This window comes from Ursus arctos, unplaced genomic scaffold (assembly GCF_023065955.2).
Source record: "Ursus arctos isolate Adak ecotype North America unplaced genomic scaffold, UrsArc2.0 scaffold_36, whole genome shotgun sequence".
NCBI classification, from domain to species: Eukaryota; Metazoa; Chordata; class Mammalia; order Carnivora; family Ursidae; genus Ursus; species Ursus arctos.
This window is the reverse complement of record NW_026623050.1, coordinates 15,261,209-15,278,897: the sequence shown is the minus strand read 5'-3', so window position 1 is coordinate 15,278,897 and position 17,689 is coordinate 15,261,209. Positions and strand designations below refer to the sequence as shown.

Sequence of the window (17,689 nt, the reverse complement as noted above, 5' to 3'; positions counted from 1 at the left end):
TATGAAATGCATTAACATTCTTTATTGAATGATATGAAAAAGCCATGCTAAGGTGAAGTGAATAACAAGGATTTAAATTCTTCTGAGAGATTAGTCACTGGTTTGAACAAAACAAGGTGGTATGTTTCTACACATTTGTAACAATTACATTTTATCTTGCTTAAATATTGGAATCATGCTTTGTAGTGAGGTAGGCTCATTATTCTGTCAATGAATTGGAATTGATTTAACCGTTTATTTAGTGACTATTTACTGAGTGCTTACTCTATGCCAGAGACTTTCAAAGGTACTTGGAATACATAAGTGAACAAAACAGGTAAGATCCTTTTCCTTTTAAAACTTATGGGTTGGTGAGGAGAGACGGGCAGTGGGACAAAGACAGTGGACTAAGGAAACTGTAAAGTCTGTGTTGAGCAGTGAGAAAATGGAACAGGCAAGGTGGAGCCAATTGTTTGACAGCTTTTTAAAAGAATTTAAATCCAATAGGCAATAAAGAACCAACATGGCTTCTTCAGCTGGCAACTGACGTAGTCAAAATAGTATTTTAGGAATTAAGAATTAGGTAGCAGCTGAGTTGGAGAAGAACTTGAGACAGAAGAATGATTAAGGAATATTGCTAAACTCTAGACATGAGGTCATGAGGTTGTAGAAGGATCACGAAAGAGATACATCTAAAGAGGTTGAAGAAGAAGAAGCTGCCTGGGTTTTGGTAAAGTAGAGATGAGAATAAAAGCTGACTAAATTTTTACTGTAAATATTAGAGAGAATGTTTGTCTACTTCCATGCATAGTTGGTTGGAGTATATACTTGAAAAAAGCTTTCTGAAAATCAGTTTTTCAATTTGTGTTTTTACAGGATTTTTTTTTGGTCTAATCATTTTATTTCCTGTAATTATCTTAAGAAAATAATCAGGGATGCATGGGTGGCTCAGTCAGTTAAGTGTCTGCCTTCTGCTCAGGTCATGGTCCCAGAGTCCTGGGATTGAGTCCCTCATGGGGCTCTCTGCTCAGCAGGGAGTTTGCTTGTCCCTCACCCTCTGCCCCTCCCCCAGCCCTGCTTGTGCGTGCGTGCTCTCTCTTGCTCACTCAATTTCTCTCAAATCCTTTAAAAAAGGAAAATAATCAGTAGAGTATATACCAAGGAATTCGTATTTATGTTAGTGAAAGGTTTGAAACAACCAAAATAACCAACAATAGATCAATTAAATAAGGAAGAGTAAAATAGAGGTGTTTTCATCTATCTAGTCTGTCAGATCCATGATTAATAGAAAAATTTTGTTAAATTGATATATGCATGTCTTCAATATTTTTTCTTTTACTTCAGACATAACAATGTGCTTCATTTATCAGATTTTATATGGGGCTATGAACTCTGAGTATGATTCTAATAATTATCATGCCCACTGAATATTTCCTACAGTGTACAGTTTGAGTTTCTTTAAAATGGACTGAGAATTCAATGATATCTGCCAAGGAATCTGAATGCGTAATTCTGTATTGTTATTGTTTTTCTTTTTCTTTTTTTTTTTTTTTAAAGATTTTATTTATTTATTCGACAGAGATAGAGACAGCCAGCGAGAGAGGGAACACAAGCACGGGGAGTGGGAGAGGAAGAAGCAGGCTCATAGCGGAGGAGCCTGATGTGGGGCTCGATCCTATAACGCCGGGATCACGCCCTGAGCCGAAGGCAGACGCTTAACCGCTGTGCCACCCAGGCGCCCCTGTTATTGTTTTTCCCTGTTGTCTTGCCCACACCTAATTTACCATCTAAGTTTTAATCACTCACCTTTTCCATTGCCACTCCATAGGCCCCTCTAAAAACTTTGATTTCTGTCCTGAGTAATATGGGAAACGATTGCAGCTTTGAATAGAGGAATTGCATGATCTGAAATACAACTTAACAGAATCACCGTGGCTACTCTGTTTGAGAAAGGACTGTGGTGTATGTGGGGGTACCCTTTGCGCACTTTTTACCCCATAATTGTCTGAATGCAAAAACAGTTGTAGCTCTCTTTCTAGTGTTGGCATTTCCTTTTAGCCTCAACTATGAATAGCAAAAATATAGAGGCATCTAGGAAAGCCGGGGATCCAAGAAGCACTGTAGACTTTGAAATCATATTGGAAAATATGGAATTAAGATGGGAAGCAATATAAGGCTTTTCAGAGTGTTTAAGGAAGAAACAAAGATAAAGAACCAGGTATAGTTCCTAAAGGGATTTCCTTTCCCACTCCCACCCCCCATTTAGCTAATCGGTTCTAAATCGCATAGGTACCGTAGAATCTCCTAGGGAGGTTTAAAAATATCGTTGCCTGTGCCCCATCCCATATATACTGATGCAATTGGCCTGGGCTGGGGCTTAGGCTTCATTTTTCTTTAAAAAAAAAAAAAAAAAAAAAAACCCAGGTGATTCCAATATGCATCTAGCATTAAAATCGATTGTTTTCAAGTCTTTTTAGGTCTTCTTATCCTCACATGGTCTTGCTGAACTTGTGATTAATTGCCTTACCATCTAGAATAAAACTCTCTATGGCTCAAGGAAATTTCAACTGGAATATATGATTTTATTCTCTTGAGGCAGGGAGGTGGAGGGGAGGATTTTCTTCAGGTTGGGTCTGAAGGCTGCGTCATTTCCTTCATATAGAGGCAAAGTGATACTGTTAGTTTTCCAGCTATAATAGGAGTTCTAAGGAGGCACAACTCAAGCTAATAGGCAGTTTAGACTCTGGTTCCAACCTTTGCTCAATTATCCTTGTGAGAATGGGCTATACAGTTTCTCTCAGGGAAGTATTAATAATGTTGCCACAGAGAATATACCTATTTTTCTCTGCTGAATGGCTCCCCAGAGAAAGCCATGAATTACTCTTATTAGGCCCTGAAGAATCCTGTCTTGTGACAGTGACCTTAAAAACATCCCATTTATTATTTGTGTTAGGCAGCCTTTAAGATGGCGTCTGACGATCCCTGCTTTTGGTATTTATGCCTTTGTGTAATTTCCTTACCTTGTATAAGCAGAAGTAATGTGATAATCACTGTCAAGATTAGGTTCTAAAAATACTGTGGCTTCCATTTTGGGCATTCTCTCTGGTTCCTTGCTCTGTAGGAAACAAACTACCATGTTTTAAATAGTGCTATAGAAGGGCTCATGGTGTAAGAAAGTGATATTTTGAGTCAACCACCACTGAGGACCCAAGGTGAATCCCTGTCTAAGTTGAGCATTGGAATAATAGATGTCCACAGCCCTGGCCAACATTCTTGATTGTAGCCTTATGAGAGATTCGAACTAGAGACAACTAGCTAACCCATGTCCAGGGTCCTGACCACATATGAGACAATAACTATTTGCTGTTTTAAGCCATTAAGTTTTAAGATAATTTGTTACATAACAATCTATAACTAATACATGGCTGGATTTGTCAAGAGAAAGTCCTGCCATCTTTAAGCTCAATGTTATTATTCATCTCATATTTCAATTGTTAGAAGTTCTGACGATATGAAAGAGAATAAATTTGTATAGGTTCTCATAAATTCAATGATGAGGATTTGGAAACCGGAACCACATAATTATCAGGAAGTAAAAGGAAAATGTAAGAGGCATCCTCTCGGGGGAGAGTAAATACAGGGATTTGGGGGAAGAGACTAGGACTTTATTACTTTTTGGTTCCTGTCAGAGAAAGTGACAGCCCAAGAGAAAGTGAATTTTCTTAACAAACCGTTCAAAGTTAGAGGATGAATGGGAGCACATGTGGGCCTGAAGGAACATCAACCTCATTGAAAGCAGCAGCTTTGTTGAATAAATATAGAAGTGGAACAAAGAGCAGCCTGACAACAATGCTGAAAGAGTTATAAGTTTTAATGAACTATTTTATGTTAAGATGAACATCAAGAACTCAAATCATAGAGACCAATTAAGAGATATTCTCTAAAAACTGTTTTAGAGTGTTCATAGAAATGGTCACAGCTAATCATCTCATACCCACAAGTCAGTCACAGCGGCCTGCATATTTTCTGATAGATCAGTGACATTCTAATTGACCAGTAACCACTCATACTGGTCGTTAAATATTTTTAATATCACTCCTATTCATAGTGAACTTTAGAGAAAGTTTTGGTTTTCTTTAGCCATGTGTCATCAGTGTGTAAAGTTGGATAAGACACGGTTCTCCTGTGTCTTCTTCATGCCCAAGTATCAGGCAGTAGGGTAGTGGTGTGAACAAAGCTGCATGACAAACCTTGTACATCTTTCTGATGTATCGCTTTTGCTTATTGGTGTGAATCTTAGAGCAAACACAAATGTAGTGTGGAGTAAAATGCAAAAATCACATGAGTTTTAAGAGAAAAAAAGATTTTCAAGAAATTTTGTGTGCCACCTTTGGCATTATTCCTTAGACTCTCATTCTCTACTTCTATTATTGTTATTTCAGTAGACAGTTTTGAGAGACACTGTTTTAGTGCATTTGTGGTTATAGAATCGCTTTTACTACAGTCGGGCTTGTAGTCCATCTGTATGTTCATTGTAACTCTAGAGAACCAGCAGAGAACCAGAGGAGCAAACTCTTAAGAGATAGAAACAAAGAATTTATCTCCAGCACCTCTTCTATCATTAGGTCAGTTTATAGCCAACTCAAAGGCTGATAATTTATACTTCAGCTTTTTTTTTAATAGAAAAATGTTTTAGTTCACTAATTGTTTTGAAAATATCTTTTTATTACTTCTTTTGTTAACAGCTCATATTCTTTCATTTAATTTTCTCCTTCCTTGTTGTTGGAAATCTATGCATTTAACCAATTTTCCCTTTCAAAGAACATTTAGAGAAAACCTCTGTTTATGTGCACATTTTGCTTACTGCCCCCCCCCCCCCCGTTTACCTCCCCATAAAGAGGTACATGTAAGAGTAGAATAGGAAACAGGATTAGAAATTGCAGTCTTTCTTTCCTCCTCTTGAGTCAAATCATCACAGTATGGACTGATTATTGTGTATGAAGTGAATTGCCAAAACATAAGTTGCCTTTGCATGCAAACATAAAGATCATATCTCAATAGAAAAAAAATTTTTTTTGAGAGAGAGAAGACGAGTGGGGGTTGGCAGGGGCAGAGGGATAGAGAAAATCTTAAACAGGCTCCACACCCAGCATGGAGCCTGATGTGGGGCTTCATCTCCAACGCTGAGATCATGACTCAAGTCCAAATCAAGAGTCAGACACTTAACTGACTGAGCCACCCAGGTTCCCCTCAATAGAAATTTTTTAAGGAGGGAAACTACTAGCTAATAATCCTGATAATCTAAGCGTAGGAAGTACATGCTAAGTGACGTAGACTTTTGTGACATCTCTGTACCTAACCAGCTACTTTGGATGTATCACAATCTCAGTTTCCTTGTCTACAAATGAATACAAGGGACAGTTTTAAGATACTAGAATTTAAATGTGTGTAACTAGTACTGATTTTATTTTCTAAAATTTGCATGATAGATTTTTTAAAAGGGGACGGATAAACAATGAATTAAAAGTGTTTCTAGAAACACTACCAGATTGGATTTACTGCTAAATTTGTTTTGCTTAATTCAGCATTTCTGTGTAATTTGATTGTAACTCCGTAGACAAAGAGTATTTGGTCCTGACATAGTTCATATTTTATATTATGTACACTATTTCTGTTCAAATTTTATATCATCATTTTTTGCCCTTTTAAAAATGAAGTAAGATTAGTCTCAGTCTGAATTTTCTTTAATATTCAAACATTGAATGAATTCATATAAAAATTGATTATGGATAGACACTCTGCTAAGCACTAAGGAAACAAATATGAGAAACATAGTTTCTCCTCTGCTCTTGATATTTTCACAAGACTCCAGCCATAGAAGCCTGATCTAGGAACCTAGCCTAGCAAGGCCCGTAAATCAGAGAACAGTTCAAAATATCATTCATAGTACGTCCCGGAGTATATCTGAGGAAGGGCAATTCTTTCTAGCTTCCCTGCCACTTGAACATATAAGTGAGCCACAAGAATGAAATGAATCTGTTGTTCCTGTTGATTTAGCCTTTTTATGTAACTTTTGCCTATAAATGTATTAGTCGAGAATATTTATATAAAATAAAGGGACTTGATGACAAATATTTTGAAATTAAAACCACAATGATAAGCGGTCCAATAGTTTAATTTAGTTAAATGTTGGCCTCCAATTGGTGAACACATAAAGTATTACCAAATCTGCCAATCGAAGAATTATGAAGTGGAATTTATCTTTCTGATAAGCCTATTATCTGTAGCCTCATCTCAAGCCGTCATGACATTCAGGTCCTCAAATCCCTAACTATATGTTCTATTTTGGGCATTGTGCTCTTGCCATCTAACAGGAAAACAACGTTCCATGTGGCAATATTTTGAATGGCAGAAATTTCTAGACATTAGAAAAATTACTGACTCTAAATATGCATATTTTAAAAGTATGGCACTTTTCTACTCATGAACTCAAGTATATTCTAAATTTAAAATCCTTTAAGTTCTTGTATCTGCAGTGATTTTACTTATATGATCCAATTTAATTGACAATATGTGGCAAAACATATTTTACATTTTTGTATCGTTCCCTGTGGGACATCTATTGTAAGAATTGCCGCGGGCTGTCATTTTTGTCTGCCATCCAGGATTTGCTGGCCCAAGTGCTGTGTACTAGACTTGGTATTGGTCATGAGGGGGAGGGGAACTTGCAGTTGCGCCAGACGGTTTTGTTATTGCTTTAGAATTAAAAGCATATGAAACAGATACAGCTTATTAAGATTGTTGTTTTTTTTATAAATAACATAAACTTAAATAACAAAACAATAAAGTTCAAATACAACTTAAAATAGAGTTTAATGCTGTAACCACAGAGAAAAAGCATGATTATTTGTGGGAAGAACATTACTAAAAGTCATATTCCCAAATATGAATTATACAAAAGATAGGTTATATTACTTGAAAAAAACCTTAAAGCTTTCTCAATTTTACTTTTAGGGATTATAAGATGTTATTTTGTGGCAAGTGAGATGAAATACAGTATTATCATCATTATTGCTATGTTATATACAAGATTTTTGAAAACATCCTTTTAGCAATACCCTTTCAGTTTGAGCAGCATTAGAAATTTTTTTCTTGTTAATACAAGAAGAGTACAAGCATTTTCTAATATTATACTTTTGTAAAAAACTACCTATTTGATTCCATTCCGTAGTAGAATTTTTGAGAATATTCTTTCTCTTCTGATTAGAATTTAAGTGGATTATAATTTTTCACTAAAAAGTCTTTCAAATACTGCTCATCTTTCATAGTTAGTATTGGCTTGATTATCTGACAAATCATTCCAGCAGCCTTTAGGTCTGACATATCTTATATAACATCATCTGCATTATTATTATTATAGCAGCCATTTTATAAGCAGATAGGAATATTTAAATAATCATTATCAGATAATCAAATCTAACATACTCTTAAGGGTAAATTAATTTAAGAAAAAACATTACTATTACTAACATCATGATTGTACAACCAGTTTTACAATTTTTTACAACTTTTAGTTACTAAATCTGATTTTTGTGTATATTTTTCAAATCTTTCTTTAATGCAGTCTCTTAAAATAAACATACATGCGCAAGTCCAGCTTGATCAGTTTTTCAGTAGTTTTCCAGCCTTTCTTGGTTACTTAAAAAAAAAAAAAAGAAAAAAGAAAAGAGAAAAAGAAAGAAAACAGTCCACTTAAAGAAATCTCCCTGCTGGAACTGGTTTCTTATATACCATATATGATTATGTTATTGCCATAGGAAGAAAGTGGGCTGTTTTTTGTTCTTTCTTCGTTTTTTTCCCCCTTACAGGAACCCCCTTTTGGTTTAAAGCAACAAACATTTCTCCTCCGCTGTGTGTCCATTTAGCTGATGCATATGTGTTGTAATGGTTTTCCAGAATTAATTCTTTGAAGTTGCAATCTTCATTGCATTCTTTCTGTTAAAACAACAAACAACATTATCCGAATGATTTTCAGAGGGACTCAAAGAGTAAACGGTAATATTTAGTAAAATTAAAACATATATGACCTTTTCTTTTTTTTTGAGTGGGCCTAATGCAGTCTGTTAGATATAAGTTAGCATATTTGCAAAAAAATTAGACATCTTAAAATTTTTTAAAAAGATAAAATGATACATATTTAGTTATGAAACATATTTCCAAATGTCTAACTTTTTGGCCATTGGTTGCTACTATTCTTTCGTATTAGGAGCTATTTCCCTCTAAGTAGCAGCTCTCATGTTACCATCCCCAAGTCACTCATTCCCTGACTGCTGAGATTTGATATGATTAGCAGAGCATCTGCCTCCCTCATTCAAAGGATGTATTTCACAACTTTGATTTACTACTACACTGCCTGCAATTGTGATAGAAAATTAAGCTTATTTTCATCCATCCAACTATTCATTCAGTCAGTCATTCATTCAGTTAAACCTATATTATTATGTAATTAGCCTGTGCCAGGTATCCTGCTGGGCTGTGGAAATACAAAGGAAAGTCGATTATATTTTTTTACGGTGGGATGAACTGTTACATATTTCACATTGTAATAAAGAGGGAACAACATAAACGCGCACAGTTCAAAGCCCATGACTGTGAGATTGATGTTGATAAACAAATGTCTGAATTTTTTTCCCAAGAATTTTCATGTCAGCAATGTACAGATTGGGTGAACTTTAACAAAAAAGAGCTTTAATACTCTCAGAAGGAAATTTTAGATTTTAAGTATCTAAAATGCACATGGACTTTCAGAGATGGAAATATCCTGAGAGGTCTGTTAATCCAACTCATTTTGCAAATGAAGACATCCAAGCCTGGAGAGCTTAAGTAATTTGTCCAAGGTCCTGCAGAAAACATTTTCTCAATGCTTGAATATAAAGTATTTTAATGAAATAATTAAATTATATAATTGGAAAGAAGTTAGTTTCATCTTACTTTTCAAAAAGGCAAGATGTTTTGGGGTGCCTGGGTGGCTTAGTTGGTTAAGTGTCAGACTCTTGGTTTAGGCTCAGGTCATGATCTCAGGGTCGTGGAATCAGGCCCACACTGGGCTCTGTTCTGGGTGTGGAGCCTGTGCTTGGGACTCTCTCTCTCCCTCTCTCTCCGCCTCTCCCCCTCTCCCTCTGCCTCTCCCCTGCCTCTTCTCTCTCTCTCTTTTTCTCTTTCTGTCCCTCTCCAAAAAAAAAAAAAAAGAAAAGGCAAGATATTTTGACAAAAATAAGTTCAAAAAATTAAATCTAAATTATCAATTATCAATACCTTTGCATAGAGTTTTCCTTCTTTATTCATTGCAAGATAGTATTCACTTTCCACCCCTTTGATTGCCACAATTCCAACTGCCACTGTCCTGATTTCCATGATATCTGCAAGAAATCACAGAAAGATAAGTCAGTTATTCACTCAGCTTTGCAGATTATCCAAGAATGACCATTCGTTCTTATTTCTTTTTCAATTGGAAGTTATTAACATTATTAATTTGATTATTTGTTAGCCTGAGGCCACCTACCCATAATGCACATACTAACACCAGAGTAGTCCTTATTAAATATGGGAAGTGCAAACTATTGATTTTTTTTAATAGAAAAAGATATCTGGATTCAAAGAAATAGGTAAATATTTGAATTTAGCTTTTTCTTCCCTAGAATTACACTTCTAATTACTATAATAATAATCATCAGGATAACAGCTAATGTTTATTGGTCTCATACCACATTCTCAGAATTATTCCAAGGCTCCTATGTATTAACTCATCTACTCATCACCAAGGCTATGAAGCAAATACCCTAGTTATTCCCATTTTACAGATCAAGAAGCCCCCACACAGAGAAGTTTAATTTGCCCAAATTCTCTCAGTTGGTAAATGGCAGAGGTGAAATTTGAACCCAGACAATCTGGCTTTTAATCATCATATAGTACTATGAAAGTATATAATAAGCTAACGTCTTTACTTTTCTCTTAAACTTTCTCTTAAAAATTATTGCTAACAGAAAATCTCTTGAATTTACTGAAATTGAATAAAATTCATTTAAAGCAATTTTAAATAATGCTAACAGGACCTAGTGCCTTAAAAAATTAAATATTTTATTTTATTTTATTTTTAAAGAATATATTTATTTATTTGACAGAGAGAGACAGCCAGCGAGAGAGGGAACACAAGCAGGGGGAGTGGGAGAGGAAGAAGCAGGCTCATAGCGGTGGAGCCTGATGTGGGGCTCGATCCCATAACACTGGGATCACACCCTGAGCCGAAGGCAGACGCTTAACCGCTATGCCACCCAGGCGCCCCAAAAATTAAATATTTTAAACTGATGACAAATTTTTTGATACATGAAAAGATAATTTAAAACCAAATTATGGGGGTACCTGGGTGGCTTAGTCAGTTAAGCATCCGACTCTTGGTTTCACCTGAGGTCTTGATTTCATGGGTCATGGGATAGAACCCCAGTGTCAGGCTCCTCATTCAGCATGGAGTCTGCTTGAGATTCTCTGGCTCTACCCCTCCCTCCACTCATGCTCGTGTGTGTGCTTCTCTCTCAAATAAATAAGTAAAATCTTTAATAAATTTTAAAAAATTATGAATCCTGCTTATATATTTTTATAATTTTATACCTTTCTAATTTTTAATCTTTGTTGAAATTGTTTTTACAAAACATAGTTACCACAAGAATGTTAACCTTTATTTTCTTTTTTATGTATCTTTTCCTTAAGTGCTATATTTTAATGACTCATATAAATGCAGTAGAATCTCAAGAAATTTTTAAAAACAATGTAGGAATTAAAAGTTTAGTGAACCTTTTTAAATAACTGCTGTTAACTATACTTTCAACATGAAGGTGCAGCCATGAGACTTTCTCTTTCCTGTGCCTAACATAATGCAAAGAAAATTCCAAGTGAAAATTATCTGCATAAAATCAAGTCTCCAAAAGCTGTTTTCCAAAATATTCCCTGAATTAAAGGAAGATCTGGTTTTTTATTCCAAGCCTTTGCTTCATCCTCTTACTTACTCTTTTTGCTTTAGTTTTCCTATCTGGAGAATAAAATTGATACCCACTTCATCAAGATTAATGTAGCCTAGCTAATTTTTGTTATTTTTTTCACATATATGCCACATATAGGGCCATTTTCCCAGTAAACTATACTTAGCACTAGCCAGAGGCATCCAGTTGAGAGTTCTAGAGCTGCTCGTAGAAACTGAGGTCTATGAAGGAAATGCAAAGGAATGGATATTAATCTTTTTAAGTATTTATGAAATATTGTCAGAATGTATAAAACCTTAATGGAATTTGAGGACACGAATTAAGGAAAACAGCCCTGATTTCTGAACTTCAGAAGTTAATATCAAGTATAAATAGCAAACACATCTTAATTAAAAGAAAAGAAAACCTTTTGATTCTATTTGTATTTGAAGAATGTGGAGCATTAAAATTAGTTTTAATCATGAAAATATTTTATATTTAATTCTAATAAATTATGTATGATTTATGATTATTTTATTTCATTCTAAAATTTCAGACCAACAGGTTATTTGGTTTTAAACAGCACAATTTCTATTCCCTTTGTTAGAGTCAGAATAGGAAAAATTGCTTTCTTTTTGTGTTCAAGATGTAAACAATGACTTATGGATTGAATTATTAGGTGTCATTAAAAATTCAATAAACTATTTCATTAAATACCCTAATTTTACTAAAAGGCAGATGAAAAGTAGTCAAAGACCTCATAACAACTACTGGCATCAATGAATGAAATAATCTTAATTCTCAAGATTTTGGTCACAACTAAGCTATGCCTTTATAAGTAGTTAATAATAGCAGTAATATGATTGAGAAGCTGCTGGATAAAATATATTGCCATTATCTCTCAATATTTTATGATACTGGGAAATTTATGACTAGCAAATTCAAAATGAAAAACAATGATAAGGAAAGAGAATCGAGGAACTATCTATCCACATCAAACCAAAGAATTCTCACTTCCACAGTACATTCATAGAGTTCAGTGATTCCACTTTTATCAATAGAGGAAGGTAATAAGTGTAAATAATAATTATGCTTCAATACCTATCGTAATATCATTCCCACTAGTAAAATTTAAGCCCTGCATACAATCATAGTCCAACCAGAGCATTCTGACTTGCTACATCTTTTGAAGACCTCAGTATTGTGATCAGCACATGGTAACAGTGACATCCTAGGATGTGATTGCAGACAGTAGATTAAAGAGGGAAGCAGTGGCAGGGGAGCACATGTGAGGATACTTCAAGTGACACCTACAGATATTCCTCTTTAGCCCTGGGTGTTCCCAGTTTTCAGAGTATTCTATGTAAATATTAAATATTTTAAAAAGTGAAACACATTATCACCAAATTTTTAAAATCTGATATTTTCTGAGATACTGTGCTGCTATGCAAAACTATTTTTTATTGTTAACAAACAATTCTGTTAATCATACACATCTAGCACAGCTAGAATTTCATTGTGGATTTGGGTCACACAGTGGTTTGTATATGCCAAACTTAGGAACAAGATATAGAAAACTGCCATCCACTGGAGGAGATAATGCTAAGTGAAATAAGTCAAGCAGAGAAAGACAACTATCATATGATTTCTCTCATCTATGGGACATAAGAACTAGGATGATCGGTAGGGGAAGAAAGGGATAAAGAAAGGGGGGGTAATCAGAAGGGGGAATGAAACATGAGAGACTATGGACTATGAGAAACAAACTGAGGGCTTCAGAGGGGAGGGGGGTGGGGGAATGGGATAGGCTGCTGATGGGTAGTAAGGAGGGCACGCATTGCAAGGTGCACTGGGTGTTATACACAACTAATGAATCATCGAGCCTTACATCGGAAACCGGGGATGTACTGTATGGTGACTAACATAATATAATAAAAAATTTTAAAAAATTAAAAAAAATTAAAAAAAAAGAAAGAAAACTGCCATCATTTTCAACTCAGTATCTTCATAAAACTCAACCACATTATTAGTCCCAGCCAAGTAAAAAGAGCATCTTCTTAACTTTTCTTCTGTACTCATTCTCAAAATCAGCTAGGTTTAAAATGATGCTTGACTTTTCCAGCTCCTATCCTTATGCCTGAGCCTCAGCATCATTGGGCCTAGAAGTTGAGGAAATGGGCATAGCGAAAGGAATGAGTAAATGGGATAGAAATAATGTTGCTGTCAAGTATATGTTGAATATCTGTGTTCTATCATATTTGCTGCAAGCAGCTATGTTTGGTATTAAGGTGGTTCATTCCAGTATTATGCTCCACTTCCTAAAAGATTAACAAAATATAGAAGCAGGGAGAAGGGGATCAGCCAAAAAGAATTAAAAGAAATGCTTCCCGGAACTTAACAGCTTGCTGGGAAAAATTTCAGGATATAAGGACACCAAGGGAACTATTTGGAGTGACTTGGGACATACTTGTTGTGTTTGTCCTTCTGTCTGAATGGTCAATAATCGTGTAATATAAATATAAATTGTTTTTCTTGGCTAGATGTGAAAGTGAAAAAGCTTGAGATACTCTTTTCTATGCTACAGCTTATTAGAGAAGATAACCATTTTTAGAGGGGATAAAAAAAAAACTAATTCAGAAGGGAAGCCAGGAAGAAAAAAAAAAACTCAAGAGTCTAGGGAATCCAAGCTATCATTAAGAATATAGCAAAAGGAATAAATTGGGTAGAAGAGAAAGAAAACATAACTGCAGAGTGCTGAGCTTAGTTAAGTGGCAATAAACTGTTTTCTTTAGATGTGAATAGTTACGCTGTTCTAACCAACAGTGGTGAGTCTGGCTGTTCAGAAGCATTGGCAGCAGTATCACATGCTTTATGTAACAATAAGGAGAAGAGCTAAGTTGTTCCCTGACAGGAAAGCAGTCGAACACAGGTTTGAGACAGCTTCCTAGGGGGCTGGATATTCCTGACATGTATGTCAAGACACAAAGAAGGGTTGGGGCAGACTCATCAGGCTGAATGAATGCTGGCCATATGGGAATGAATGGCTGCACCCGAAGACACAGCAGATCCCTAGCAACACTGCAGTTCTGAATAGGAAAATGAAAGACATGAGAGCGCAGATGTGGTTTTTCATTTCTTCTTCTTCTACTTTAATCTCATGACTTTAGAAGTGGGGGAAAAAAAAAAGCTATGAAAGTAAACCCCTGGCTATTAACAATAGTGTTGAAAACAGGACTTGCCTTTTCCAGCTGGTACTTTAGAATAACTGAAAAAATGGGCTCCTGGAGTTTTATGTGCATTTTATAAAAAATGCATCTGACAGGAAAATGAAATTGAGGTGCATAAGTTTAGTTAAGACTAGGTTTGGTTTAAACAAAATGATTTGTTTCTGCATCCAATAAACATTGGGAGAAGTGACGACTTTGCTCCACAAAAGCATTTGGGAATTTCCGGGCCCCATTCAGCTCAGTGTTCCACCATCACTTTGTTCTTCTAAGACAAGGTAGAGCACACATTCCAGTTGGAGGATGGAATAAAGGAAGGAATGTGGGTAAAAAGGGATTCTGCTGGCTGCCTCTCATGGAAGATTTCTGGGAGAAGATTCCTGAGAATGTGCAATAGTTGCAGAAAATTTATAGCTAATGGTAAATTCAATGAGTTACTTTTGGCCAAATAATTTCAAAAGAAAATGTATATAAAATCTTCAAATAATCGTTTAATATTGTATCTAATGGGGGATATGGATGTATTTCAATGTTTGATCTGTATATGGTAGTTTTAGGAAATAATATACATTATATAATGGTGTATATGTATAGTACAATATATGTGTGTATACACACACACACCATTATATATATATATATAATATATATATATTATATATATATATATAAGATTTCCCATTCAACAATAAAGGCTTGACAGAAAATCATAAGAATCATTTAACATTTTTTTTAAAAAACTATTACTTGCTGATACCAATTCTTAGTTTTAATGTGCCCAAGAAAGTATATTTGGTCAAGGACATAATTAAATGTTCCGATTGGCCTAATAACCATTAAACCATTGCCTCCCTTCATTGTAAAACTTTAAAATAATTTTTAGTTATCATGCTAGCTCACCTATATTAATGTATATCCTCTCAAACTTTAAAATATAAAGCTCAAAAGGTTCAGGAAAAAGAAATATTAAAGGAACTGGGATGGGGGGATTTCTGTGTGATGAAACAAACTTTTTTCATTATCAACTCATGAAAAGACATGGAGGAAGCTAAAATCATATTACTAAGGGAAAGAGGACAATCTGAAAGGCTACACAATGCGTGATTCCAACTATATGACATTCTGGAAAAGGCAAAACTGTGGAGATAATAAAAAGATTAGTGGTTGTCAGGTTGGAGGTAAGAGAGAGGAGTAACTAGGTAAAGAACAGAGGGTTTTTAGGGCGGTGAAAAATACTCTGTATGATAACATAATGGATATATGTCCAAACCCATAGAATGTGCAACATCAAGAGTAAACCCTGATGTAAACTATGGACTTTGGGTGATAATGATGTGTCAATGCAAGTTTATTAATTGTAGCAAATGTACCACTCTGGTGGGGGTTGTTGATAAGGGGGGAGGCTATGCATATGTGGGGGTAGGGGTATATAAAAAAATCTCTGTACTATCCCCTCATTTTTGCTATGAACCTAAAGCTGCTTTAAAAATAAATTCTTAATAAAAAATTTTTAAAGAGTAAAGCTGAAACACCTTAAAATCATAAATGCTATTGGTAACAGGAACAAAGAATTAGCATTAATTATTTTTTTAAAAGATTTTTTTTTTATTTGACAGAGAGAAACAGTGATAGAGGGAACACAAGCAGGGGGAGTGGAAGAGGGAAAAGCAGGCTTCCCGCTGAGCAGGGAGCCTGTTGCGGGGCTTGATCCCAGGACTCTGGGATCATGACCTGAGCCGAAGGCAGACGCTTGACACTTAACGACTGAGCCAGGCGCCCCACCATTAATTATTTTTAAAGATTTTAAAGATTTTATTTACTTATTTGAGAGAGAGCTCAAGTGGTGGTGGTGGGGGGAGCAGAGGGAGAGGGAGAAGCAGACTCCCTGCTGAGCATGGAGCCCAAAGCAGGGCTCTATCCCAGGATCCTGAGATCATGACCTGAATGCAAGTCAGATAACCGGTGATCCACCCAGGCGCCCAAGCATGAATTTTTAAAGTACATTAGGGGAACACCTAAAATTCTGAAAGTAGATGCTGGAGAATTTTTTTTTTTAATTTTTAAATTTAATTTTAAATTTTAAAAAATTTTAAATTTTAAAAAACAATAGCAATTTTTACCAAGGTTCCTCACTTACTGCAAGCGTGATAACAGATTTAAATAATAAATAGGCAAACATATTTAGATAAACTTATGAATGATTAAACCACAGGAAAAAAATAGGTAAGTCATTTTGGGTATATTCCCTAGTTTGTGAGGGTATTAATTGTAATTTGTAAGTAATTAATTGATTCTATTGTTGACAATATTATTGACAAAAATATTAACAAGGCTAAATGGCCAATTTACTTGACATACTGTTTCATTTTTCATGTTCTATTGTGTGAGCTGACCTTTATTTTTTTTTTAACTGTATCATTCTGCTACCACAATCATTATGTTAACAACTTGATGTACTCATGTAATATGTCTTACATCTTAGGGAACAAATTTACTGTCATTTTTACACATAACTTCTCTTATAAATCCAGATCTACAAAAAAGACAAACTCTTGTATTTAGTCTTATATAAGGCAATAAATATACTGTAGACCAAAAAATCGTGTACAGTAAGTTTGGTAGCTAACTTAATATGTGCAAGCTATATATTTTCATATTCTATTTTCTGAGCAACTCCCTGGCTTTTGGTATGGAGGTCAGGATTTCATAAGCTTGCATAGTTCATTCTTCCACAGATCTTTGTAAATCTATAAAAACATCACTTCCCACTCTGTACTTGAACAAAAGTCATTCTTGTGCTTTTCTGGAGTAAGAGAGGGTACAACACATAGGACAAAACAGATTAGAAAGTCAGGGTTGATAGGATACTGATTCTGCCGACGTTAATGCATTCCCAAGCAATCTACTTTTAAATCCGTTAATTTCCTTGTGAAAGATATTTTTGAGGTACATCAATTAAAAAATATTACTCATTCAGGAACCTTGCCATTTTCAAGTCTATCTTCATCACAGTTAGAGGTAGAACCTTCAAAGATTGAGCATCTTTTCATATACTTATTTACCATCTGTATATCTACTTTGGTAAGATACCTATCTGTTCATATATTTTGCCCACTTTTTAATTGGGTTGTTAAAAATTAAAAGTTTTGGGGTGCCTGGGTGGCACAGCGGTTAAGCGTCTGCCTTCAGCTCAGGGCGTGATCCCGGCGTTATGGGATCGAGCCCCACATCAGGCTCCTCCACTATGAGCCTGCTTCTTCCTCTCCCACTCCCCCTGCTGTGTTCCCTCTCTCGCTGGCTGTCTCTATCTCTGTTAAATAAATAAATAAAATCTTTAAAAAAAAATTTAAAAAAATTAAAATTAAAATTAAAAGTTTTTTATATTCCTAGCCCCAAAATGTGGAGGGATAAGATTAAAAATATTCTTCACTTGGGGCACCTGGGCAGCTCAGTCAGTTGAGCAGCTGACTCCTG

General features: G+C 35.2%; 2 protein-coding genes across 16 annotated transcripts in view; one reads left to right on the top strand and one right to left on the bottom strand.

Annotated features, from left to right (window-relative positions):
- FAM227B (family with sequence similarity 227 member B) overlaps positions 1-17,689 on the top strand; it is a 195,864-nt gene that overhangs the window by 58,494 nt on the left and 119,681 nt on the right. The window lies entirely within an intron of this gene.
- The window catches only part of FGF7 (fibroblast growth factor 7), a 53,240-nt gene continuing 42,384 nt past the window's right edge, over positions 6,834-17,689 (bottom strand). For all 3 annotated transcript variants that reach the window (XM_057306168.1, XM_057306169.1, XM_026518449.4), the window contains 2 exons: positions 9,295-9,398; positions 6,834-7,974 (listed from right to left, as the gene is read on the bottom strand). In XM_057306168.1, coding sequence (XP_057162151.1) covers positions 7,780-7,974; positions 9,295-9,398 — 299 coding nt within the window. In that variant the 3' untranslated portion in view covers positions 6,834-7,779. The remainder of the gene's footprint in view (positions 7,975-9,294; positions 9,399-17,689) is intronic.